General features: G+C 38.1%; 1 protein-coding gene and 1 pseudogene across 3 annotated transcripts in view; both read right to left on the bottom strand.

Moving 5' to 3' along the window:
- The window catches only part of CTNNA3 (catenin alpha 3), a 1,864,976-nt gene that overhangs the window by 1,806,895 nt on the left and 30,959 nt on the right, over positions 1-27,122 (bottom strand). For all 3 annotated transcript variants that reach the window (XM_081568955.1, XM_081568954.1, XM_081568943.1), the window contains exon 4: positions 22,250-22,345. Coding sequence is in view for 1 of the 3 variants with exons in the window: in XM_081568943.1 (XP_081425069.1) it covers positions 22,250-22,345 (96 nt within the window). In the remaining 2 variants the exon portion in view is untranslated. The remainder of the gene's footprint in view (positions 1-22,249; positions 22,346-27,122) is intronic.
- LOC145523168 (small ribosomal subunit protein uS2 pseudogene) lies at positions 3,586-4,451 on the bottom strand (annotated as a pseudogene).

Below are 27,122 nucleotides of genomic sequence, written 5' to 3'. Positions count from 1 at the left end.
GGTAGATTCATTTGGAAATAGGATGTGTCTAAGGCTGTAGATTGCAAACATTACAATCTACATGGGTGAAAAAGTTTGGGGTAGGCATTCTTCACATAATATAGGTTTAGTTCTTCTCAAGTAATCAGTGCAAATACTTATCGTGTCCTGAGCTGTAAGAACCCTTTTCATACACATATTCTTAGGAATAGGTATCTTAACTGACTGCCAATAGTCAGCTGAATAAGCAGAACCTTTACTATATGGCACCTAGATATGAATGATCCTTGTTTGTGTGGGCTACTCCTTTCAGTAATACAAACATTAGAGTTTAATGTTTTATTTTCAGAATTCAAATTGTCAGATACAGGAATATTAACACTTACCATGTGCAAACTAGGAATTTATGTCTCAGAAATTATGCAAAAAAGCTAACTCTAAGTATTCATGAAATGAATGAATGTATTTGCTCATGTATATTCAGTGTTTATGAACTTGACTAAAATCCTTTCTATGGGTTTATTATGACACAGAAACACTGTATAATCCAGAGTTTTACTTGAGGAAAAGGAAAGAGAAGGAAGAAAAAAAAGCTACATTTTCCCCCAAAATTTTTTCAGTTCTCAGATAAGCAATTTAATCTCATGATCCTAAATAATAGCTTCACTGTGAATAAATGTTTCATCCACCACTTAAAATATTATAAACCAAGTATCAGCTATATCTGGTTAGCCTCGCCCCTGATTCCCATCACGCCTGTGGAAGATAGTTCCTGGCGGGCCATAACACCCTCACACTGTCAGTGTCATACCTCACATCTCTCACTGTCTGCAGTGGGGCTTCTCCAATACCACAGAGGACGGGGGAACCCACTCAGTGTGTGCATATCCACAGAAGCTCCCAGGATTGAGTGCCCAGGATTAAGACACAACCAGTGAGGGTGAAGAACTGCTCCCTCCAGTTGACCCCCATGTAGAGAATTCTAAGGGGCATTTTATACAATCCTCAGAAGGTTCTGGGTCACATCAAGTCACAGTTGGACTCAGTAGTGACTGACAATGCAAGTTTATAAGATTCTTTTCTCTTTTCCTCATCCCGCCCAGTCTCTCATCCCTGCTCCCTGGTGCTACCACCTAAATAAACTACCTAGACAGAAGTCCCTATCTCAGGCTTTTGCCTTCAAGGAGAATCCAAGTCAAGGCTTGGAATGGGTTCCCCCTCATCTCTGTGGTATTGGAGAAGCCCCACTGCAGACAGTGAAAGATGTGTTGTATGACACTGACAGTGTGGGGGTGTTATGGCCTGCCAGGAACTATCTTCCACAGGCGTGATGGGAATCAGGGGCGAGGCTAACCAGAAGTTTCTGATATAGCTGATACTTGGTTTATAATGTTTTAAGCCACTTGGAATCAAGTGGGCCTAGAAAGGAGGTCCTTGGAATGATACTCTTGAATCAGATCACTAAATGGCCAAATGGCAATAAGAGCCGATTGCTGGTGAGTTGCATGTGGCATCTCACCTATTGTGCGGTGAGATGAAGCTACAGGTGAGAGAACTGGCTGCCGGCATCTAATCCCAATTCTGCATTTACTGACTTCATGCAGGTAATTTTTAAATGGCCATGGTTAGGAGTATTCACAGCACAAAAATTGTTGAACACTACAAATCAGGGCTTCCCCTTTCCCAGCATTCTCTTGAAAGGGCTAAATGTTTGGGAAGCAGCTATAGAAGTTTGGCCAGCACTCCAGTTTTTAGCTTCTTTCTTCCCATACTCCATTTAAAGAGGTAACCTGATAACTTTTCCAGGATTTATGATATAAATCACCAAATTCCAAGGCTGCTCCTGTTCTAGCATATAAATCAGCTGCTTCCACTATGGTCAACCTTGTATCCAAATGCAATAAATCTCTTTTTAGCAATTAAAAATTCTTCTATCGTGTAGTTTGGGAAAGTTTCTAAATATACAGTACATTGTGGTCTGCTAGTGCTCAAGTGAGGTTTCCATAAACATAAACAGGTAATACATATTAGTCATATTCTATTTTTATAAAATTATATCATTTGTACTCTGACTACAGTTTATTTTCAAACTTTTTATCTCTCAGGGCACACAATATTTGATAAGACAATGGGTCTACAGTCTCTATGTGAGTCATTTAACTATGTACCCACCTAATAAAAATATTAATTTATTATATTGCTTTTAAATAGTAATATCTGCCTGTCTAATATACTCTAAGGACAAGAGACTTTTCTTTCTCCCAATTTCCCTATCTTTCCAAATACCAATTCCAAAATAAAAGCATATAAATATACTAAGGAGAAGAAATTTTTCTTTTCTGATTGGTTATCTTTCAGTGGTAAAAGTATACAGATACCCAGAATACTTGCCAGTCTCTAGAAAAAGAACAAACCATGCTCTTCTTTCTCCAGCAAGCTTCCTTCAAAACACCCTCCAACCAGTCCTTAAGACTGTCCATTTCCCCACACCCTATGGTGAAGAACAGGGAAGCCTGACCTGCTGCAGTCCATGGGGTTGCAAAGAGTCAGACAGACTGAATGATTGAACAACAACAACACTTCCATAGTGATAGACACTCTGCTTGTCTTCAATTCCCCTACAATAAAAAACACTGCAACAGGAGACTTCCTTGGCAGTCCAGCGGTTGAGACTCCATGCTTTCAATACAGGGGGTGCAGGTTTGATCACTGGTCATGGAACTAAGATCCCATATACTGGTTGATGGGTTCAAAAATAAATTAATTAATTAAAAAGAAAAACACTGCAACAAACACTCTTGTAGTAATACTTAGGATAGTGTTACTTACTGTAACCAACAAACCCAAAATTTTAGTACTCTCAGCTCCAAATTTACTATTGCTTTGTGATACTGGAGCTAGAACTCAGCACGCCCTCCTTCACCAGCTGGTTTTCTGTTAGCTTCTTCCAAGGACACTCGAAGGCAAGAGAGTAGGTGGAATTTGCTTTTTCCTATTTCCTTGCTGTTCATATAGCTCAGCCCAGCAATGATTCTTCATTCCTTGAATCAGCAATAGCTGTTCCAGGTTCAGCTCCTTCACAGTCCCAGAAACGGCCTGTCTGTATCCTTCATCCCTACAGTACTCTCTCCTCAGACAACTGAGTCCTGGCTCCACTGGACCAGCTTGAAGGTTGTAAGAATGCCTCTTCTTGCCTTTGTTCCCCCAAGGGTGATAGCTGTGCCTGTATTCCCTCTGGTTTCCTGATTTTCAGCCCTCCAACACCAATTAAGCCATTTCCTAATAGTGAATTATTTTTACTAACCCTCCCTGTATTTTTTTTATTTTTTTGACTAGATGCTGGACATACATATACAGTTGATTGGCATTAATTACGCTATAAAGTCACCATAAAAATTGAACTAGTGACTACTGAACCATTGCTCCTAGGAGAAATACAGTTACTGTGAGTCTGTGGTCACAATATTTCCACTACGATCGATACTTACTTCTTGTTTTATGTGTGTTTCTGTTAAAAGCATCTTACTTAATATATTCTCTTTTTTTTAGCAACTGTTTATCTTCTGTCAACCCAATTTCTATTTTAAGAGTTTGAGAAAGAACAGTTTAAGACCACTCAGTGGCTGTTTCTACCCATTCTGTGGCCTGAGCAGTGTGAGCTGCATACCAGTGTGCAGAGGCAGGCTGAGCACTCCATTCTTCAGTGGGGAACTGCTGAACAGGCACAGACGGCCCCAGCACACCTTGCAACCAGTCCAATATCTCAGGTTGAGGAGAAGCGAACTCTGGAGCTGAAGTAGTCCATTTACCCTGAAATTCCTCCTCAGTCACACCTTCTCAGCTGCTGCCTACTCTTCCTTTTCAATCTCTTCAGGATTTCTGTAGAAGTAGAGATGAGGCATGACTTCCTGTGTGTGTTCCACGCATGTGCAGAACTTCCCAGGTGAGCATCCACTGCATTCGACCCACTAAGTGAGCTCCCTTGTTGTTGCATGGGATGGCAATATCCACATATCGCAGTGGAGAATCTGTGTTACACAGAGCAATGGTAGGCAGGTTAACATACGCTTCTGTGAGAGGCTGGTGGTGGTCAGCCCTGGGATCAGCGAACACCAGAAATCATGGTTCCCAGAACATTGCATGTATCTGGTTAGTGAAGGCCCCAGGAGTGAAGCAGCCAACAACAGAACTGGCAGCAGTGGCAGCAGCAAACTTCAAAAAAGCTTCCTGGCTAGTGTTGCTAGAGGATATGACACCGACATCAGCTGGGCTTTCAATGGCAACAATGCACAAGCTGCCAACAGAATCTTCTCCCAGGCTCTCTTCAGATTTATGATTTAGATGCCATCATTTTTGTAGATGTACTGTTCCATGTGGAAGTCAAGGTTGGTGCCACCTAAGTGGGTTCCTACTGCAAGGAATTTGAGGACATCCTCCTCCTTCATTTGCAGGACATGAAGGGCTCTGTACATTGTGAAAGCTTCCCTTTAAGTTAAGATGGGAATCCAGAACAACACCACATGGACCTCTGAGTGGGTAGCACCAAAAGCAATTTATTCTTAATTCATAAACATTGAGCTCTTGACCAGTCATCCTATAACTCATGTCTGAAAAAGCTTATGTAACACAAACATCTCCATAAAACACATCACAGACTCCTTGCACTTAAGAACACTAGAGAGCACCTGAACACTATACATATGTGGAAGTCATTTTAGATAGTGAAATCACTATCAAACGGCACAAAACTGGGACTTCCCTGGTAGTCGGGGGATTAAGAGTCTGCCTTCCAAAGGAGAGTACATGGGTCCAATACCTGGTCGAGGAACTAAGATCCCACAAGCTGCAAAGCAAATAAGCCAGCATGCCACAACTAGAGAGCCCAAAGGCTGCAAGAAACATCCCCTGTGGTGCAACTAAGATCTGACACACACAAATAAATAGGCCAATGTTTTTTAAAGCTGTGGAAATGTGTAATATTAAGGCTTTTTAATATGTATTAATATCTGTTTTCCAGTAGTCATATATGGATGTGAGAGTTGGACTGTAAAGAAAACTGAGCACCAAAGAACTGATGCTTTTGAACTGTGGCATTGGAGAAGACTCTTGAGAGTCCCTTGGACTGAAAAGAGATCAAACCAGCCAATCCTAAAGGAAATTAATCCTGAATATTCATTGGAAGCGTTGATGCTAAAGCTGAAGCTCCAATACTTTGGCCTCCTGATGCCAAGGACTGACTCATTAGAAAAGACCTTGATGCTGGGAAAGATTGAAGACAGGAGGAGAGGAGGACAACAGAGGATGATATGGTTGGATGACATCACTGACTCAATGGACATAAGTTTGAGCAAGCTCCGGGAGTTGGTGATGGACAAGGAAGCCTGGTGTGCTGCAGTCCGTGAGGTCACAAAGAGTCAGACACGACTGAGTGACTGAACTGAATATCTAGTATGATAAATGCCCCCTCTTTGCTCTTCTTTTTTAAGGCTAACTTAGCTATTCTTGTACCTTTATTATTCCATGTAAATCTTATAATAGATGTATCAAGTTCTTTTAAAAAAAACTGTAATTTTAACTGGAATTACAATTAGCTTATACATTAATTAAAGGAGAATTGACATATTTATTAACATGTTCCATCCAACATGGGGGTACATGCATGCTAAGTCACTTCAGTCGTGTCCAACTCTGTGCAACTCTATGGACTGCAGCCTGCCAAGCTCCTCTGTCCATTGGATTCTCCAGGCAAGACTACTGGAGTGGTTTTCCATGCCCTCCTCCAGGGGATCTTTCCAACCCAAGGATCCAACCTGTGTCTCTTAAGTCTACCTGCACTGGCAGGCAGGTTCTTTACCACTAGTGCCACCTGGGAAGCCCCCAACATGGGATATCACTCGATCTATTCAGCTTATCTTGTCTTGGGGTTTCAAAGTTTTTGCCACACAGATTTTGTATATTCCTTGATGTGTTAGAAATATTGTTACATCGTGAATAGATATTTTTATCATATTTTCTAACTGGCTGTGATGGGTACAGTGAAACACTATTACTTTTGCAAGCAGATCTCATATCTGTCTAGTCAAAGCTATGGTTTTTCCAGTAGTCATGTATGATGTGAGAGCTGGACCATAAAGAAAGCTGAGTGCCGACGAATTGATGCTTTTGAATTGTTGTGTTGGAGAAGACTCTTGAGAGTCCCTTGGACAGCAAGGAGATTAAATAAGTCAATCCTAAAGGAAATTAATCCTGAATATTCATTGGAAAGACTGAAGTTGTAGCTGAAGCTCCAATACTTTGGCCACCTGATGTGAAGAACTGACTCATTGGAAAAGACCCTGATGCTGGGAAGGATCAAAGGCAGAAGGAGAAGGGGGCAACAGAGGATGAGATGGTTGGATGGCATCACCGACTCAATGGACATGAGTTTGAGAAAGCTCCTGGAGTTGGTGATGGACGGGCAAATCTGGCATGCTGCAGTCCACAGGGTCGCAAAGAGTTGGACTCAACTGAGCTACTTAACTGACTGACTGATTTCATATCTGGCAATCTCACAGAACTTTCCTTAGTTTTACATTTGTTGGTTGATTCCTATGTCATCTACAAATGATAACAGTGCTCCTTTTATACTCTGCTCTCTATTCCCTCAGATACATCAGCCTGGGCCACTCTGAACTTAGCTCAGTTCAGACAATCATTTTCTTTGACAAGTCTTACCTAATTGCCTGGCCTCATATACAATCATCAATCCTTGTTCCCCAACTAAGTTAAATGCCAAGCTAAATGTACCAACCACATGCTTCTTTCTATATACCTCTATTATAGAACTTAGCATATTGCATCAAAATTATGCATTAACATATTTCTCCACAAAAGAAATTAACTCTACCGTATCTTACCCATGCTTATCCACCTAGGACCAAGCATGGTATCTAACACATAATAGTCACTCAATAAAAGGTTGGTAAGTAAATGAATAAATGTAATAGGCCAAAGTATTGTACACTGCTCACTCAGCACATGGAGAGAACAGATAAATATAAATATAATCACTTAAATGAGTAACTCACGCTAAACAGCTTTCTTGGAGTCAATAAACATATGTCCAAAATCCCCAAAATTATACAATATAAGAATAAAGCCTAATCATGATTCCTTTATTTTTCAGTTAGTATTTTAAGTTATGATGCCTAAGAATGAAGCACATTCACAGATTACAAAAAAATATTAAATAAGCTTATAATTAATAGCACACTAATATATGCTTTTCCCTGCAAATTTCTAGGAAAGCTGTAATATTATAATGAAAATAACAATAAACTTACTTTACTAAAGATAACTTCCTCTGAGAGAGTTTTTATAAGTTTGAGTTTTAAAAAAGAAGAAAATAGGAATCTGAGATAATGCCTTCTTAAAACACCTTTTCCATAAAAATTTAAATTTTAAAGGTTAAATATAATTGTAGGAAAAAGTAGAGCCAGTTTTCCATTAACATAAAATGTAAATAACTTAAGCATTATTAGTCACAAAAATGAAGAGCTAAAACCAAGAATCTCAGCAACTGTACAAAGATGGCTCTAGAGTTAAACAAACACTAATAGTGCTTCTAATAGTAATATCTAATAGTTATTGAGAATTTATGTCAGACATTATCCTAGCACTCTATATATAATGTAATGCTCATGTCTATAAATTATAATTTAAGTGTAATGTAATGCTCACATTTACCAATTAGATACTGTTAGATTATTAGTTTGTTAGATGAGCTAGTCCAAGCTCAAAGGTATTTATTCTCCAAAGACAGAAAGCTAATAAATGGAGAGGTGGTTTGCCTGGCTCCACAGGCCCTCCATCAACCCCTATGCTTAAGTAAGCAAGCACCTCTATGCTGAGATCCAAGGCAAGGAGTAGGTCAAGTACCTTTTCAATTACTTATCATAGTCTCCAAATTCCTGCCTTTAAGGGTTTTAAGCTAGAACCTGAGGAAGACTGTGAAAATATTTAATGGAAGAAACGAATCCAAAAGACACTGAGCAGCAAAACTGAGGAGACAGGAAGCATACACGTTTAAAAGGAGGTCTCAAAGGAGAAGACATGAAATGGAAAACACAAAGTTGTAACAAATTAACATTTTTAAGCACCAGCAATTGCCTACTTTACAGTTTCACCAAATTTGTCTATGCCTCTTTGACAATATGAGAAGATATTGGTAAGTATATACGAAATAATATTGTAAGCAAGGAACTGCTCCCTCATCTCAACTTCTAAAAAGATAACCTTCCACAGTACAAATGTGGAAAATAAAGAGAATGAAATTATGAACTTTTAAGCTTTTAAGCGGTCTTTAAATAGTATGTTTACAACATACTTTTAATGACTTTTACAAAGTACTTTTATTCTATAATGGTAAGCCCAAAAAAGACTAAAGTTTCAAATTGTATAGATCATATTTTCTAAAATTTGTAGAAGTATGTATAGGAAAAAAAATCCTTAAAGAAATATTGAGGGAGGACAATTTTAGGGAAAAAAAAAAAAATCTTTTATTTTCATCTTTACATCAGGATTTCTAGGTCAAGCCCAGTAATTTGTCAATGCAGTTTTGGCAAAAACACTGGAGGGCACTCTGTCAGTGACTGATAGGGTGAAAGTGAAAGTGAAAGTCCCTCAGTCCTGTCCGACTATTTGCAACCCCATGGACTATACAGTCCATGGAATTCTCCAGGCCAGAATACTGGACTGGGAAGCCTTTCCTTTCTCCAGAGGATCTTCCGAACTCAGGGATCTAATCCAGGTCTCCCGCATTGCATGGCGTAGTAGGGTAGCTCTCCACTTTCCAAATTTTAATGTGAGTCCTACATTAGAACCACCTGGTGGTCCAGTGGTTAAGACTTCATGCTCCTAATGCAGGGAGCCCAGGTTCAATTCTTGATCAGGGAACTAGATCCCACATGCCACAAGAGTTTGCATGCTGCAAATATGACCTGGCACAGCCAAATAAATAATGTTTTTAAAACACAATTTAAAAATTAAAAAAAAAAAACCACCATGAGGGCTTATTAAAACAGAGCTTGCTGGATCTCACCCCTAGAGTTTCTGAATCAATAGATACTATAGTTCTGACAAGTTCCTTGGTGATGCCAATGCTGCTGGTCTGGGACCCACACTTAAAGAAACACTGTTTTAAATAATTACATATAATTATTATATATACGTATATATTTATATACATAATTTAATCAAAATGTAATTTATTTTACTTATTATTTTACTATACTATTTTGGTTATTATTTTCTATTTAATTTACTATCCGTAATTAATATAATTAAACTTTGTGCTTTTTTTATAAATCTCCATAGTTACATAGACTTATTAGGTATACCTGTTGTTGTGTAGTATTTTATTCCACACTAAAACAGGAAAAAGAGACTAGCTGTATATTTGATTGATAGAATAAAACAACAAATTTGGCTTAACTGCTACCCATGACTAACCAAAGCTGATGAGAGTCTGCTTTCCAGAGAGAACGTTTCTTCCTTTGAAGCGTCCTTATTCATTTCTAAATCTCATTTACAAAATAAACAGCTAGATAATAAGAAAATCAAAAATTTGAAGGCACGATATCTAATTTTTAAAAATTGAGTTTTAGGACAAAATGAAAAGATAAAAGCATTCTCTGACCGACCCTTTCCCTATTCCCTTCTCTTCCAACCCCCACAATGGTACCAGAAATTATTCTCCATAAAATTCTACCCACTTTAAGACCTGTTCAAAGGAGAATCTCCATCACAGAAGACAATGGTGATCATCCTACAGCATACAACAAATGAGAGCATATGTGCTGGTAAAAAAAAAAAAAAAAAAGCAAAAACATTTACATATCTATCAACTTATTTGTTAAATGAACCATTCTTTATGAGATTTGCCTACTCGGCAGCCTACATTTTCAAAGTCCTATAGCGGTACACTTCTAAATATCCTAAAACAAAATCAATAAATAAAATGGTATTCTAAGTTTTTGAATACTATGTTCTGATTTAATTTCTACATGACTAGATTCAAAGAACATGATAGGAAGGAAGGACATTAATAGCCTTTTGAGATTTTCTGATAAGAAAACTACAAACTGTATAAAGTGAAGCTCTAAAGGAATTGAATGGTCAGAATATAATAATTTGGCTTATTTCCATGGTGGCTGATACATTAAGAACAAATTTTGAAGCCAGTGTACCAGTTTATGTTCTAGAAAAAGTATCCATATCAAGATTGGGCAATCTTTGGGGATGATAAAAATGTTTTGGAACTAGAAAGTGGTGAAGGTTGCACAACACTGTGAGAGTACTGCTGCTGCTGCTAAGTCGCTTCAGTCGTGTCCGACTCTGTGCGACCCCATAGACAGCAGCCCACCAGGCTCCGCCGTCCCTGGGATTCTCCAGCCAAGAATACTGGAGTGGGTTGCCATTTCCTTCTCCAGTGCATGAAAGTGAAAAGTTAAAGTGAAGTCGCTCAGTCATGTCCGACTCTTAGTGACCCCATGGACTGTAGCCCACCAGGCTCCTCCGTCCATGGGATTTTCCAGGCCAGAGTACTGGAGTAGGGTGCCATTGTGAGAGTACTAAATGCTACTAAATTGTTCACTTTAAAATGGCTAATCTGGGGGCTTTCTTGGTGGCTCAGTGGTAAAGAATCTGCCTGCCAATGCAGGAGACACGGATTTGATCCCTGGACCAGGAAGATCCCACGTGTCACAGAGCAACTAAGCCCATGCACCACAACTATTGAGCCTGTGCTCTAGAGCCCATGTTCACACCGAGAGAAGTGAGAAGCCCGCGCACTGCAACCAAGAGTAGCCCTCGCTCACCACAACTAGAGTCTGCCCAGCAACGAAGACTCAACACACCAAAAAATAAATAAAATGACTAATTTTTGTTTTATCCACCTCAGTAAAAAAAAAAAAATACATAAAAGCAAAAGCAAAAATCAGCAAGACAACTTTTGCAACGTCCACGTCCTTTTAAGATTCTTGCTCCTGACATTTTACATAAGGAAGAAAACTTTTAAAAGGAAAATATTACATTTCTTATGTATAAACCCAATGGCCAAAAAATCTTCAATGCTAAACTCCCAAAAGTATTGAGAGAGTCAATTCCTAGGCAGGTTGATAATAAGTCCGGGGGTCCCCAAGGAGAGAGGGGTCTGGAATTCTCAAGGAGGAGGAAAGGACAAACTTTTTTCCTCTACATTCCTTAGGATTATATAACAATAATGTATCCTGCTTGAGGACAGTGTCTGGAAAAAAACCTTCTGGCTAATCTTGTTATCTTAAAATTATGGGAGTGTGTCTAGTAAGGTCTTTACAACCTCCGGACATTCTTTTGATTCACTGTAATAACTAATTAAAAGTATATAACTTCATTGCTAATACTAGTGAGGGGGTACTCTTTCTGCCCCCTTCTGATGTTTATGCCAGAAGCTTTCTCTATCCCTTTTATACTTTAATAAAACTTTATTACACAAAAGCTCTGAGCAATCAAGCCTCATCTCTGGTCCTGGATTGAATTCTTCTCCGGAGGCCAAGAATCCCGGCATCTTCTGTGGTTCAGCAACAACCTTTCAGTATTTAATTTGACTGGTTTCCCCAACCCACCTGTTTCTTCATCTATTCTCTCCTCTCTCTTGGAGTGACAGTCCCACTCTGATTTCACACATGTTATTAGAAGTTCTAGAGAAATTTTCAAAAATTTCTAAGTAAAACTTTACACATATATCCGAATGGTACACAGTTTTAGAAAAGAAAATGTCATAAAATCTCAAAAATCATAATTTTTACAACCATTGTTGACTTTATCTTCCTGATGAGTAAAACCTTGCGTTACTAATTTCACCCAAACTAAGAAGTCACTTTGTGTTCTAAGCATGTACTAATGATATAACTTCTAATTAAAAATGCACTGTGCTTTAGGGTTTAAAAAAGACACAACCTTTCATTTCAGCGCCCATCAGTGATAGAATGGTCTTATTTCTTACTATATTATTTACAAATAATGAGCCAACAATACAAAAATGGGCAGCGGTTTTATAACTGAGATATTCTAATAGAGTATGAAATTAGATAAAATATCTTCTAATTTACAGTCTCTCACACAACATATTAGTTTCTCATTATCTTTTTTTTTCCTCCATATAACTCTATAAGACCTGACTATTAAAACTGTGCACTATAACTTATCAAGAAAAGATTAAGAAATAGGTTAAAGATAGCAAATTGAGCACACCCTTATCTTCTCTTCCTCTCAAGACTCCATTAAAATTGCACAGTTAAGCAAACAAGTCCAGCTTCTAAATGATCAGAGAGCAAATATACCAAACTTGGAACAGTGTTTATGGGAGAAATAAACAGAGATAGGAACAAAAGCAGGTTCACAGCCCCGTGTTGCCCATTACATAGCCAAAAAATGTAAATGGCTAGTTATGTGATATAGGTACTTGCTTAAAAAGAAAATATAATAATGCAGCAGGAATTGTAATGAATTCCCCATGTACTTGTATTACATACATTTATTTAAATTTTTAATTTAGGGACTTCCCTGGCGGTCCAGTGGTCCATTCTCTCAATGCAGGGACTAGGGTTCAATCCCTGGTGAGGGAACTAGAACGCACATGATGCAACTAAGAGTTCGCATGCCACAACTAAAAGGATACTGCAAGCTGCAAATTAAAAAAAAAAAAAAAAACATATGCTGCAATGAAGATAGAAGATCCTACATGTTGCAAATTAGACCTAGTGAAGCCAAACAGATAAATAAATAAATACAGCAAAAATAAATAAAATTTTAATTTAAAAATCAATAAAGTTCCGTTTTGGAAAAGTTCAGATTAAAAAATAAAATGGCCCATAAAAATTTTCTTTGAAAAGTTGCTACTATACTTTCAGTTCAAAAGATTTTACTTTTCCTGAAAGAGTACCAGTTCAAACCATGATAAATCTATTTGAATGTGTCAAAGGCATTTCAAATACAATATCTATCTACAGAGGAATTCTGTATCACTCACTCACTCTCAACTTACTCTCCATTCCTAGATCATACCCACATCCCACCTCAGTGCGTTGATTCAACATTTAGGGAAGAAGCTGTCCTCAGCTTGGAGAAAGGCCACAAGGAGGACTTATGATGGTATATATTCTCTTCTATTGCTCAAAACAATTCAGTTCTTGCCCTAAACTTGTGCTTCCTACTCAGCTTCTCCAAGCTAGGCTTCAACAGTATGTGAACCGTGAACTTCCAGATATTCCAGCTGGATTTAGAAAGGGCAGAGGAACCAGAGATCAAATTGCCAACATCCACTGGATCATAGAAAAAGCAAGAGAGTTCCAGAAAAATATCTATTTCTGCTTCATGGACTATGCTAGAGCCTTTGACTGTGTGAATCACAACACTGTGGAAAATTCTTAAAGAGATAGGAATACCAGACCACCTTACCTGCCTCCTGAGAAATCTGTATGCAGGTTAAGAAGCATAGTTAGAACCAGACAAGGAACAACAACATGGTTCCAAATTGGAAAAGGAGTACGTCAGGCTGTATATTGTCACCTTGCTTATTTAACTTATGTGTGGAGTGCATCATGAAAAATGACGGGCTTGGTAAAGCACAAGCTGGAATCAAGATTGCCAGGAGAAATATCAATAACCTCAGATATGCAGATGACACCACCCTTATGGCAGAAAGTGAAGAGGAACCAAAAAGTTTCTTGATGAAGGCAAAAGAGGAAGAGTCAAAAAGCTGGCTTAAAACTCAACATTCACAAAAACGAAGATCATGGCATCCGATCTCATCACTTCATGGCAAATAGATGGAGAAACAGTGGAAACAGTGACAGAATTTATTTTCTTGGGCTCCAAAATCACTGCAGATGGTGACTGCAGCCATGAAATTAAAAGACACTTGCTCCTTGAAAGAAAAGCTATGACCAACCTAGGCAGCATATTAAGAAGCAGAGATATTACTTTACTGACAAAGGTCCATCTAGTCAAAGCTATGGTTTTTCCAGAGTCATGTATGTATGTGAGAGTTGGACTATAAAGAAGACTGAGTGCTGAAGAATCGATGCTTTTGAACAGTGGTGTTGGAGAAGACTCTTGAGAGTCCCTTGGACAGCAAGGAGATCAAACACGTCCATCCTAAAGGAAATCAGTCCTGAATATTCACTGGAAGGACTAATGCTGAAGCTGAAGCTCCAATACTTTGGCCACGAGATGCAAAGAACTAATTCATTGGAAAAGACCCTGATGCTGAGAAAGACTGAAGGCAGGTGGAGAAGGGGATAACAGAGGATGAGATGGTTGGATGGCATCACTGACTCAGTGGACTTGAGTTTGAGCAAGCTCCAGGAGTTGGTGATGGACAGGCATGTCTGGCTTGCTGCAGTCCATAGGGTCGCAGAGTTGGACACGACTGAGCGACTGAACTGAACTTACTCAGCACTCACCAAAGGAAGATTGGACCCACCTTCCTTGGAAAGTATCTAACTGAACACATCTTCCTTAGATAATAGTTTAGCAACATCTTTCATTGTTGGAGCATGTTGCCCACAAATATCCCATTATTAGCGCCTCCCATCATTCCAAGTGTTTTAGTGCTTCCTGTCATATTTACTTTTCTTCCTGAGAGACATTCAGGAAAACACCACTTTATCCATCCCATTGCATTGCCACTGATGTTTTGGTAACACTTAAAAGTGAACATTTTGGGGAGCTTCCTGGTGGCCAGAACCTAAATTTGATGCTGGCTTTTAAACAATACAAAAGATGAAGCCACAGTCATCCTTCAAAGTTTCCCTTTCCATTAAAAGGCTGCAACTGGATCATTAAGAAGAAGACAGATTTTCAGAAAACACTTACCCTCCACTAGGGAATTTATTTTGTCTCATAATAAAATGAAAACACACTGGGATTGTTTTTATTATGTCCAGCTCAATCTCTTCCAGAAGCAGTGTCAGTTCCTTTTATCAACTATGTAAAACCCACTTATAGACTTGAGCCTTATTAAATAACTCTTTCCCTTTCTCTTTTTATGGCCAATTAAAATTCCCTTAACCCGTGTTCAAATATTAATTCTACATTTTAATTAATTCAAATTAATTGTCCTTTTTTTAAAAAAATGATGAACCTAAGAACTGTGTGAAGATGGACTATGACTATGGTCAAAATTAGTGTGTCGTTGGGACTGAAACATTAACAATCATATAATACATTCTGAATCTGGAAGTAAAAGTTGAAAAATCTGCTGTTTCTGGGAATTCAAATCAAATACACAAAAATTTATTGAGTGCTTACCCAAGACAAGCATACAATAGGGACAAATATGAAGAAATAAAAGATTCAAAAACATATCTGATCCTGAAAAAGTGAATAATCTAACAGAAGAAAATAATATGGTTTTACCTATCACAAAAGGGACAATTCACATAACAGTCAATTAGTCAAAACAAGGAGAAACTATTTATTGCTTATTATCAACATGTAAGAGAATAATAAGACTGGGCATAAGAAAGTCAAGAGTGCAGAGAAACAGAAGATACCAAGACACTTCCAGTGTGTACGCAAATTGGGAAAACACTTCTAAGGGACAATTTGGCAACAAGTACCAGCATCCTTTTTAAAATACATACTTTTAATCAGAAATTGCATACCTAGGGATTTTTCCCAAAGAAATAACCTGTCAAGTATTTAAAGACACATGTACTATAAGGAAGCAAGCAACATGGTTTGTACCCATGATAATTACAAATAATCTAAATGTCCTACAATATGGACATGAAAGTGATGACATAGCTGGCTAACCATCAGCATGGAAATATCTTTAAGATAGGATAAATTGGAAAAAGAAGCTTTATTAAAAATACATAATATTTCTCCAAATAATATATATCATTGTTTTTAAAGACAAGGAATGTCCCCACAAAAAAATAAAATAAAAATAAAGACAAGCTATGTCCCCATGCATTCTAGTATAAAAGGCTTAGAGCAAGGCCTAGAAATGTCAATTTTCAACATTACCCCTCCTTGCACGCACACACACACACACACACACACACACTGACCTGGGTAATCCTGGCTCAAGTGTTCTATAGAGGACCCTTTGAAAAATAGTGTATGAACATATCTCAAATTTGAGAGTGAGTATATGTGCAAAATAGAAACATGATAAAATAAGAAAGTACAGTCTGGAAGTGATGTTTAATTGGAAGATTGAGAGATGAAAGAATAAGAAAATGAAATATGATACATCTACTCAGACCATCAAGTAACCGTTAAAATAATAACCACAGTGACAGAAACAGACAATATGATATAGTTTTAAGTTTTGTCAATCAACAGCCAAAAACAAAAAAAAAACAAAAATCAAAGTCCAAAAAGGGCAAAAGAATTTGTGACAACACAGATGAGGACGCTGAGGGCATTATGTTAAGTAATGTCTTTCTCAGACAAAGAAAAACAAATACTGTATGATGTCACCAACATGTGGAGTATTTTTAAAGCTGTACTCATAAAAATAGAGAGTAGAATGGTGGTTACCAGGGGCTAAGGGGTAGGGAAACTGGGAAGATGTTATTTAAGGGAACAAACTTGCCACTAGACAATAAATAAGCCTAAAGATCTGCTGTACAACACGGTGATTATAGGAAACACACTGTATTATAGGTTTCAAAGGGACTAGATCTTAATTGGAGAAGGCAATGGCAACCCACTCCAGTACTCTTGCCTGGAAAGTCCCATGGACAGAGGAGCCTGGTAGGCTGCGGTCCATGGGGTCACTAAGATTCAGACACAACTGAGCGTCTTCACTTTCACTTTTCACTTTCATGCATTGGAGAAGGAAATGGCAACCCACTCCAGTGTTCTTGCCTGGAGAACCGCAGGTACAGGGGAGCCTGGTGGGCTGCCGTCTATGGGGTCACACAGAGTCGGACACGACTGAAGCAACTTAGCAGCAGCAGCAGCAGCAGATCTTAATTATTCTTCCCATAAAAAATGAAATAATAATTATGTGACGTGATACAGGTGTTACCTAATGCTGTACTGGTAATCATATTGCAATATACAAATATATCAAATCAAAACACTATATATTTAAACCTATACAAATTATACATCAATTAAATCTTGATTTTAAAAAATAGGCAAAGGATTTACATAGACATTTTTTCAAAGGAGATATACTAATGGCCTATAAACACATGGAAAGAGTTCAATATCATTAGTCATTAGGGAAATATAAATCTAACTTATACTGAGGTACCACTTTACATCTATTAATATGCAATAGCTTTTAAAATGGAAAATAAGTGTTGGCTAGTATGTAGAAAAATTGGAACTCCCATACATTACTGATGACGGTAATGTGTAAAAGATAAAGTGTAAAATGATGCAGCCACTGCAAAACAGTTTGGCAGTTCCTTAAAGAGTTAAACATAAAATTACCCAATGACCCCATAATTCCACTCCCAGGTATCTACTCAAGAGAACTGCAAACAGATGTTCAAATTCTTGTACACAAATGTCATCACAGAATTATTCATAAATATAGCCAAAAAGGAGAAACAACCCAATGGTGATTAGATAAACAAAATGTAGTATACCTATACAATGCAATATAATTCAAACTGAAAAAGAAATGAAGTGATACTTGTACACCACTGTTGACAGCAGCATTATTCACAATAACCAAAAGTTAGAAACAACCCAAGTATCCATCATTAGACAAATGGATAAACAAAATGCTATACTATATACATACAATGGAATATTATTCTGCCAAAAATGAAAGCAAATTATGATACATGATACAACATGGATAAACCCTGGAAATATTACATTAAGTGAAATATGTCAGACACAAAAGGATAAGCATTATATGATTCTACCTATACAAGGTACCTATAGAGACAGAAAGGAGAAGAGAGGTTACCAAGAGCTGAGGAGGGGAGGGAGAAATGAGGAGTTATTGTTTAATAAGCACAGAATTTCTATTTAGGATGATGAGAAAGTTCTGGAAATGGATAGTGGTTGGTTGTACAACACTGTAATTGCATTCAGTGTCCCTGAATCCTGAATTGTACACTTAAAAGTAGTTAAAATGGCATATTTTATGTTATGCATATTTTGTCACAATCTTTTAAAGGCAACACAGAAAAATACTGTCAAAACACACATAAAAATTAAAAAATTAAGTAGTGATGTATGGTATAGTCACATATAACCTTGAAAATGGTATGCTAAGTGAAAAAAGCTGGACACAAAAATCCACATATCATATGATTCCATATATATGCAATTTACAGAATAGGCAAACCTATAGGGACAGATCTAAGGTCATGGCATCCAGTCCCATCACTTCATGGCAAATAGATAGGGAAACAGTGCAAACAGTGACAGACATTATTTTGGGGGGCTCCAAAATCACTACAGATGGTGACTGTAGCCATGAAATTAAAAGATGCTTACTCCTTGGAAGAAAAGCTATGACCAACCTCAACAGCATATTAAAAAGCAAAGACATTACTTTGCCAACAAAGGTCTGTCTATTCAAAGCTATGGTTTTACCAGTGGTCATGTATGGATGTGAGATTTGGACTACAGAGAAACCTGAGAGCCAAAGAATCAATGCTTTTGAACCGTGGTGTTAGAGAAGACTCTTGACAGATCCTTGGACTGCAAGGAGATCAAACCAGTCCATCCTAAAGGAAATCAGTCCTAAATATTCACTGGAAGGACTGATGCTGAAACTGAAACTCCAATACTTTGGCCACCTGATGTGAAAAACTGACTCATTGGAAAAAACCCTGATGCTGAGAAAGATTTAAGGCAGGAGTAAAAGCAGACAGAGGATGAGATGGTTGGATGGCATTACCAACTCTATAGACATGAGTTTGAGTAAGCTCCTGGAGTTGGTGGTGGCCAGGGAAGCCTGGCATGCTGCAGTCCATGGGGTCACAAAGAGTCAGACACAACTGAGCAACTGAACTGAACTGAACTGATAGGGACAGAAACAGATTAATGATTGCCAGGAAACAGAAAGAGTGAAAGGGTAGGGAGTGATTGCTTAATGGGTACAGGGCTTCCTCCTAGGATGATGAAAATGTTCTGTAGTAAGATATTGTGGAAAAACCCAAATGAACTTTTTGGCTAGCCCAATAGATAATGGTGATGGTTTAACGTAACGAATGTACTGGAAGCCCCTGACATGTACTTTAATGGTTAAAATTGGGAATTTTATGTTATATGAATTTATCTCAATAAAACAAAAGCAGAAAAATTATCACATACACAATTAAAACTATGCAAAAACCTATATAAGTGTAAGGGGAAAGATAAAGTAGAGATGCAAAAAAAGGCTTAAGTGGGTCAGGGTTTTTTCTATTTCTTTAAACTTTTTATAACATTACGACATTGTTTTCATAATAAAAAGAGAACTATCATGTATCAAGTACCTACTGAAAAATTAAGCACTCTGTTAGGCATTTTCATGAATCGTAAGTACTTTCCAACGTACCGGGTGAACAGGAAACATTTGACAGAAACATGGAAAGGAGAGCAAAGGAATCTAGTTATGGGCATGGGGGATTGAATTCTTAGTTATGTATTGCTGTTTAACAATCCCAAAACATGGCTTTAGAAGAAAGATTTGTATATTTAATGCATAAGCTTATATAAGCTCCCTAAGGTCAACACTTGATTTTCCCTTATAATTGAATAGCCCCAAAGAGAAATTAGAATTAGTAAGAGACAGCATTCTTTTACAAAGAACCAGGACAGTGTTAAAGTTATAATTCCTTAAAGTTAAAAGAAAACTGGTCTGTGAGTTGTTTCCCAGTCAATTTTAACTATAATGTTGTGATCATAGCTGTATTTTTATATAATTCATAAAATTATTTTTATGACCTCTGTTCATAATATCAGTTGCCTTTATAAAAACCACTTGGAGTAACAACCTAGAGGATGGGACTGGGTAGGCGATGGGGGAGAGACTCAAGAGGGCGGGGAGATATGTATACTTATGACTAATTCACACTGTTGCATGGCAGAAGCCAACACAAAATTGTAAAGTAATTATTCTCCAATTAAAAATAAACTTTTTTAAAAATCCCACTTGGAAACCCCAGTACCATCAATTCTATAGAGAGAGCCAGTCCAGAGAGTTTTATAAGGCAATTCAATTCTTATAAACAAGTTGGGTGAAGATTTCATCCTTAATAAATTTATTCTGCCCTTTTGATATTTAATTGGACTTAAAAGTATACTAAGATGTCTTTGGTAGTCTAGATCTCTGCTGTTTCAAAATCAGTAGGTGCTACTATTGAGAACTCAAGACTGAATATCATACTAGCATCATACCCTTCAAGAAAAGAGGATTCCATCATTCTTGACTTTATTTCTTAGTTCACATGGCATTAGAGGACTGATTAGGTAGGAAAATCCTACCAATAAATTGTTCTAGTCCTTACTAGGATATATCTCCAGTCTTCTTTAAAATATATACATATAAGCAATATAACGATCAATAAGCAATCCACAACTAATTGCTTAGACTTCAAAAGCACAGTTGGTGGCTTCCCAAGTGGTTCAGTGGTAAAGAATCTGCCTGCCAATGCAGGAGATACAAGAGACACAGGTTGCATCCCTGGGACGATCCCCTGGAGGAGGAAATGGCAACCCACTCCAGTATTCTTTAGCCTGGGAAATCCCATGAACAGAGGAGCCTGGTAAGCTACAGTCCATGGAGACTCAGTCAGACATGACTGAGCACACATACATGCAAAAATACAGTCATTTGCAAGGGAATAATTTTCATGAGAATTATTTACATCACTTTTCAAGATGCCTGTAATTTAACAACTAAATTTTCATCCAGGTTTTGCTGCCAATAAATCAGTAAATTTTCTGGCCATTCTGAACTAAGCCCCTTACATATGTTGTCACAAATGTATAGCTAGGGTTATTCTCCAATCAGTATAGAATTAAATTCAAGAATCTTGAATGGTAGCTAAGCTTCTCAAACTCTGCAGTTGTTACCAATTCTATTCCTTTTAAATGAAGTACAAAAGCACATAAAGCAGCTAAGTTAAAATTTCCACACTCTGATTACCATATGAGTGTGCTGTGTTCAATTCAGTTCAGTCGCTCAGTCGTGTCTGACTCTTTACAACCCCATGGACCACAGCACACCAGGCTTCCCTGTCCATCACCAACTCCCAGAGCTTACTCAAACTCATGTCCATAGAGTCAGTGATGCCATCCAACCATCTCATCCTCTGTCATCCCCTTCTCCTCCTGACTTCAGTCTTTCTCAGCATCAGGGTCTTTTCCAATGAGTCCACTCTTCGCATCAGGAGGCTGAAGTTTTGGAGTTTCAGTTTCAGCATCAGTCCTTCCAATGAATATTCAGGACTGATTTCCTTTAAGATGGACTGGTTTGATCTCCTTACAGTCCAAGGGACTCTCAAGAGTCTTCTCCAACACCACAGTTCAAAAGCATCAATTCTTTGGCACTCAGCTTTCTGTATAGTCCAACTCTCATATCCACACATGACTACTGGAAAAACTGTAGCTCTGACTAGATGGACCTTTGTTGGCTGTGTGCTGTGTAGGATGCCCATAAAAATACACTTGTATAATGGAAAGAACAGGGATTCTGAGAGAGTCTGATTGGCCCAGTTTGAGCTGTCTGGTGGACAGAATTCAAAGATAGCTCCCCAGATCCCTGCCCCCACTTTACACAGCCTGTATAATCCCCCTCGCTTGAGCAGGATTTGTGATATGATGCAATAGTCACTGCAGTGATTACATTATATTATATAAAATGCTACTGTAGTAAACTAGAGAGCAGTTTTCTCCTGCTGGCCTTGAAAACCCCAACTACCATGTTATAGAGAGGGCCACATGGTAAGGTAAGTGGGCAGCCTCTAGGAACTGAGAAAGGTCCTCCACTGACAGCCAACAAGTCCTGAAACCACAGGAGCTGAATTCTGGAACAACTAGTGATCCTAGAAGAGGATCCCAAGCCTTAGGTGAGAACAAAGTCTCAGTCAACACCTTGAAAACTGGTGAGACCCTAAGCAGAGGACACAGTCAACCCGTGACCACACACCTGACTCACAGAAACATAAGATAATAAACTCATGTTGTTTATGCCACTAAGTTTGTGATAACCTATTACTCAGCAACAGAAAACCAAGTCCCATGCCTACCCCTTAACCAGAGCAGGATGGAATACCTTGACTAACAGGTGAAGTAAGTTCACATCCAACAGAGGAGGATTCACTCTCCTTAAGTGCAATTGAAGTGTCATCATCAGTTTGGAGGATGCATACTGGAAAAAAGAAGAGCAAAAATTATCCACCACAATATATTCAGTATCTGACATTTCATAGGTTTTCAATATTCAACTCTTAACTCTTCCCTACTGTTGGCTCCCTAATCCCCCTCCCAATGCAAGAGACACAGGTTCAATCCCTGGATTGGGAAGAACCTCTGGAGAAGGAAATGGCAACCCACCCCAGTATTCTTGCCTGGAAGATCCCATGAATAGAGGAGACTGGCAGGCTACAGCCCATAGGGTCGAAAAGAGTCAGACACGACTGAGCATGCATACACATTGCCATATACACACTTTTAGAGCTACATGTCACTGAGCCAGAGACTAACAAAGAAAACATGAGGGCAACAAAATTTAGTAAACAAAGTAGGCTAATATAACAAATTATAGTCTTGAATCTACCACTCATTAGATATGTGACCTTGGGCAACCACTCATGGGCCACAGTTCCTATCTGAAAATAAAAGGATTGGACTAGCTCTAATGTTATTCCAGCATTTAAATAAATTAAGTAATTAAATTAATTCTGATTTATTAAAATTGGGGGTCATCAAAAAATTCAAATTAAGTTTTGATTTGTTATAAAAGGACAAAGAAATGTCACACTGCTCCCAAACATATGCCCCATCTCTCTCAGTATTCTGCTTCTGAAAGTGGCATCAAGAAAGTTTTTGAGTGAAAGCCACAGATATTTGCCTTCCACATGCAAATTAGCTTAATAAAAACGACCACATAAAGGAACAAAATCTGGGGGTGGTATGGAGTAGGAGGCAACCAGAATCACAGGGGACCTTTGTAAGCTAAAATGTCCATAGTTGAAAATCAAATTTTTATGATATTATTGTCATGAATGATAATATGCTGATATCATTATTTGGTTGAAAGATACGTATTTTACTTTTTTTCTGTTACTTGTCACTGACTGCATTAAATGGCATTGCTAAAGAGCTAATGCTGGAAAAGAACTAATTTAGAAATTCACACTTTTTAAAAATAAAACCTATAATAAATTTGACCTCCTGGCTCATTTTAGCAATATGATAAATCATTTGAAAAGGCAATTTAAGCTTTTTAAAAGCCTACAGTAACTCAAAGAAGCTGAAAATTAAAATTCAGGGGAGAAAATCATCAAAATAATGTTAAATCTAGGTATTACATTTTTGAAATGATGCAAAGAAAAATTAATCACAATTGATCTTACCAAGTGCATGTTAATTTTGTAATATTATTTTCCTTTGCAGCATTCCTTTCCCCACACAAACACACAAAAAGCCTCAGTAGAATTTCTGATTGAACTATTTTAACCATAATCAACTCCCATTACTGTCAAGTGTTTAAGCAAGTGAAGAAAATTCTTAAAATGGGAAGGGGAAGTTAGGGAAGAGTAAGAACTTTCCATAAATATTATCATTCAATGACATAGAAGAAAGGAATTTTAAAAAGACTTCAAGATATAACCAATAAATAGTAAGATAAAATTATAGGTTACCTCAGCATACATAGAATATGAGATAAAAAGACAAAGCTTTATTTCTTCTTGGATAGTGTCTATTAGAAAAGCAAATGTTAATATAAATGTTAACATACATGATAAAAGTACATGTGCATACATGATACAAAAGTAAATGTTAATACACATGATAAAAGTTATGCCTGGAAATGTCAGGAATAATTTTGCTCTCATATAGTATTCATAAAGAAACTGAGACCACCCACATAGCTCTGCCAAATTAAAATCAAACAAAAAGATAAATTTTTTAAAAGCAAAATCTCAAATTAGATAAAACTTATTCCTACAATTCTCAAGTATTTTGTTCCTCATCCACAATTACATAGATTTAGACACTTAGTACTTTATTTTAGTTAAGTTGTTGTTCAGTCACTCAGTCGAGTCCAACTCTACAACCCCATGCACTGCAGCACACCAGGCTTCCCTGTCCTTCACCATCTGCCAGAGTTTGCTCAAACTCATATGCATTGAATCGGTAATGCCATCCAGTCATCTCATCCACTGTCGTCCCCTTAACCTCCTGCCTTCAATCCTTCCCAGCATCAGGATCTTTTCCAATAAGTCAGCTCTTCACATCAAGTGGTCAAAGTATTGGAGCTTCAGCTTCAGCATCAGTCCTTTCAATGAATATTCAGGACCAATTTCCTTTAGGATTGACAGGTTTGATCTCCTTGCTGCCCAAGGGACTCTCAAGAGTCTTCTCCAGCACCACAGTTTGAAAGCATCAATTCTTTGGCATTCATCCTTCTTAAGGGTCCAACTTTCACATCTCTACATGACTACTGGAAAAACCATAGCTTTGACTAGACAGACCTTTGTCGGCAAAGTGATGTCTCTGCTTTTTAATATGCTGTCTAGGTTTGTAATCGCTCTTCTTCCAAGGAGCAAGCATCGTTGAAATTCATGGCTGCAGTCACCATCCGCAGAGATTTTGGATCCCAAGAAAATAAAGTCCGTCACTGTTTCCATTGTTTCCACATCTATTTGCCATGAGGTGATGGGACTGGATGCCATGATGTTAGTTTTTTGCATGTTGAGTTTTAAGTCAACTTTTTGACTCTCCTCTTTCACCTTCATCAAAAGGCTCTTGAGTTCCTTTTTGCTTTATGCCATAACGATGGTGTCATAGGTCATTGACATTTCTCCCAACAGTCTTGATTCCAGCTTGTGATTCATACAGCCTGGCATTTCACATGATGTGCTCTGCATATAACTTAAATAAGCAGGGTGACAATACACAGGCTTGATGTACTCCTTTCCCAATTTGAAGCCAGTCCGTTGTTGCATGTTCAGCTCTGTTGCTTCTTGACCTGCCTACAGGTTTCTCAGGAAGCAGGTAAGGTGGTCTGGTATTCCCATATCTTTAAGAATTTTCCACAGTTTGTTGTAATCCACATAGTCAAAGGCATTAGCATAGTCAATGAAGTAGAAGTAGATGTTTTTCTGGAATTCCCTTGCTCTTCTAGTTCCAGCAGATGTTGGCAGTTGATCACTGGTTGATGATCACTCGTTCCCCTGCCTTTTCTAAGTCCAGCTTGTTTATCTGGAAGTTCTCAGTTCACGGACCATTGAAGCCTAGCTTGAAGGATTTTGAGTATTCCCTTTCTAGTATGTGATATGAGTGCAATTGTGCAGTAGTTTGAACATTTTTTGGCATTGCCCTACTCTGGGATTAGAATAAAAACTGACCTTTTCCAGTCCTGTGGCCACTGCTGAATTTTCCATATTTGCTGGCATATTGAGTGCAGCGCTTAGTTAAGGAAGATAGCCAACAAACACGTGAAGAGATATTCAACATCACTAATTATTAGAGAAATGCAAATCAAAACTACTATGAGATGCCACTTCACACCTGTCAGAATGGCCATCATTTTAAAAATCTACAAACAATGCTGGAGAGGTTGTGGAGAAAAGGGAACCTTCTTGCATTGTTGGTGGGAATATAAACTGATACAACCACTATATGGAAGTTCCTTAAAAAACTAAAAATAAAACTACCATATGACCCAGCAATCCCTCTATGTGGCACATACCCAGAGAAAATCATAATTCAAAAAGGCACATGCACCCAAAGGTTCACTGAAGCACCATTTACAATAGCCAGATTATGGAAGCAACCTAAATGTTCATCAGCAGAGGAATGGATAAAGATGTGGTACCTATATACAGTGGAATATTAATTAGTCAGTCACAAAAATGAGTTAAATTGGATCCTTTGTAGACACACGGATGGACCTAGAGATTGTCATACAGAGTGAAATAAGTCAGAAAGAGAAAAACAAATATTGTATATTAATGCATGGGGCTTCCCATGGGGCAGTAGAGGTAAAGAACCCGCTTTCCAATCAGGAGACATAAGAAAGGGAGGTTCGATCCCTGCATCAGGAAGATCCATATGTATGGAATCTAGAAAAATGGTACTAATGAACCTATTTATAGAACAGGAATAGAGACACAGAGGTTGAGAACAGACATGTGGGCATGAAGAGGGTGGGGAAGAAGACAGTGGGACAAATTGAGAAAGTACCGCACATATGTGTGTGATATATATATCTATATACCCACACTATATATACACACTAGGGAACTCTACTCAGTGCTCTGCAGTGACCTAAATGGGAAGGAAAGCCAGAGAGTGGATATATGTATATGTATGGCTGATTCACTTTCCTATGCAGCAGAAACTAACACAACATTGTAAAGCAACTATACTCCAAAAAAAATTAATTTTTTAAAAGTTTAGATGAGAAAGGTACTGAAAAAATCTCAAAAAAATTCACAAAACTTTCAAGTAAGGTCACTTAACATCTGGTCTTCCAAAGAGCAAGGATTCGTTTTCCAGCCTTACTATGAAATCCCGGCCCATGCCCAGGAAAATTTCTGCATCTGTGAAAATTTCTGTGAGAAATTACCATGAGAAAGATGGTAACGTTTCCCTGAACAGGTTCAGAAACTTAAAGTAATAAAAGGCCTCCTGTGGTTTTCTGAAAATCCTTCAACAGACAGAACTTTCTGGTAGTAAGACTCCACAGTGTAGGAGTAGGAGGTGCTTGCATGCACCCTGGGATTCCCAGCGCCAACCCTTGGGCCACATTCCCGCCTCAGTTCTCTGAGGTAAGAACCAGGGTACAGACATACCGGATTCTGAGAACTTGAACGAAATAACGCAGTAAAAGTACTCAGTGCAGAAGCTACACTTAACAAGTGGGGGGGGGGGTGTGGAATTAATGGCATTTAACGGTAAAATGCAGACCTAATTCG

The sequence above is a fragment of the Giraffa tippelskirchi genome, chromosome 2, assembly GCF_054371585.1.
Source record: "Giraffa tippelskirchi isolate mGirTip1 chromosome 2, T2T-mGirTip1v1.2.pri, whole genome shotgun sequence".
Lineage (NCBI taxonomy): Eukaryota > Metazoa > Chordata > Mammalia > Artiodactyla > Giraffidae > Giraffa > Giraffa tippelskirchi.
This window is presented reverse-complemented; position numbering and strand designations above follow the sequence as displayed.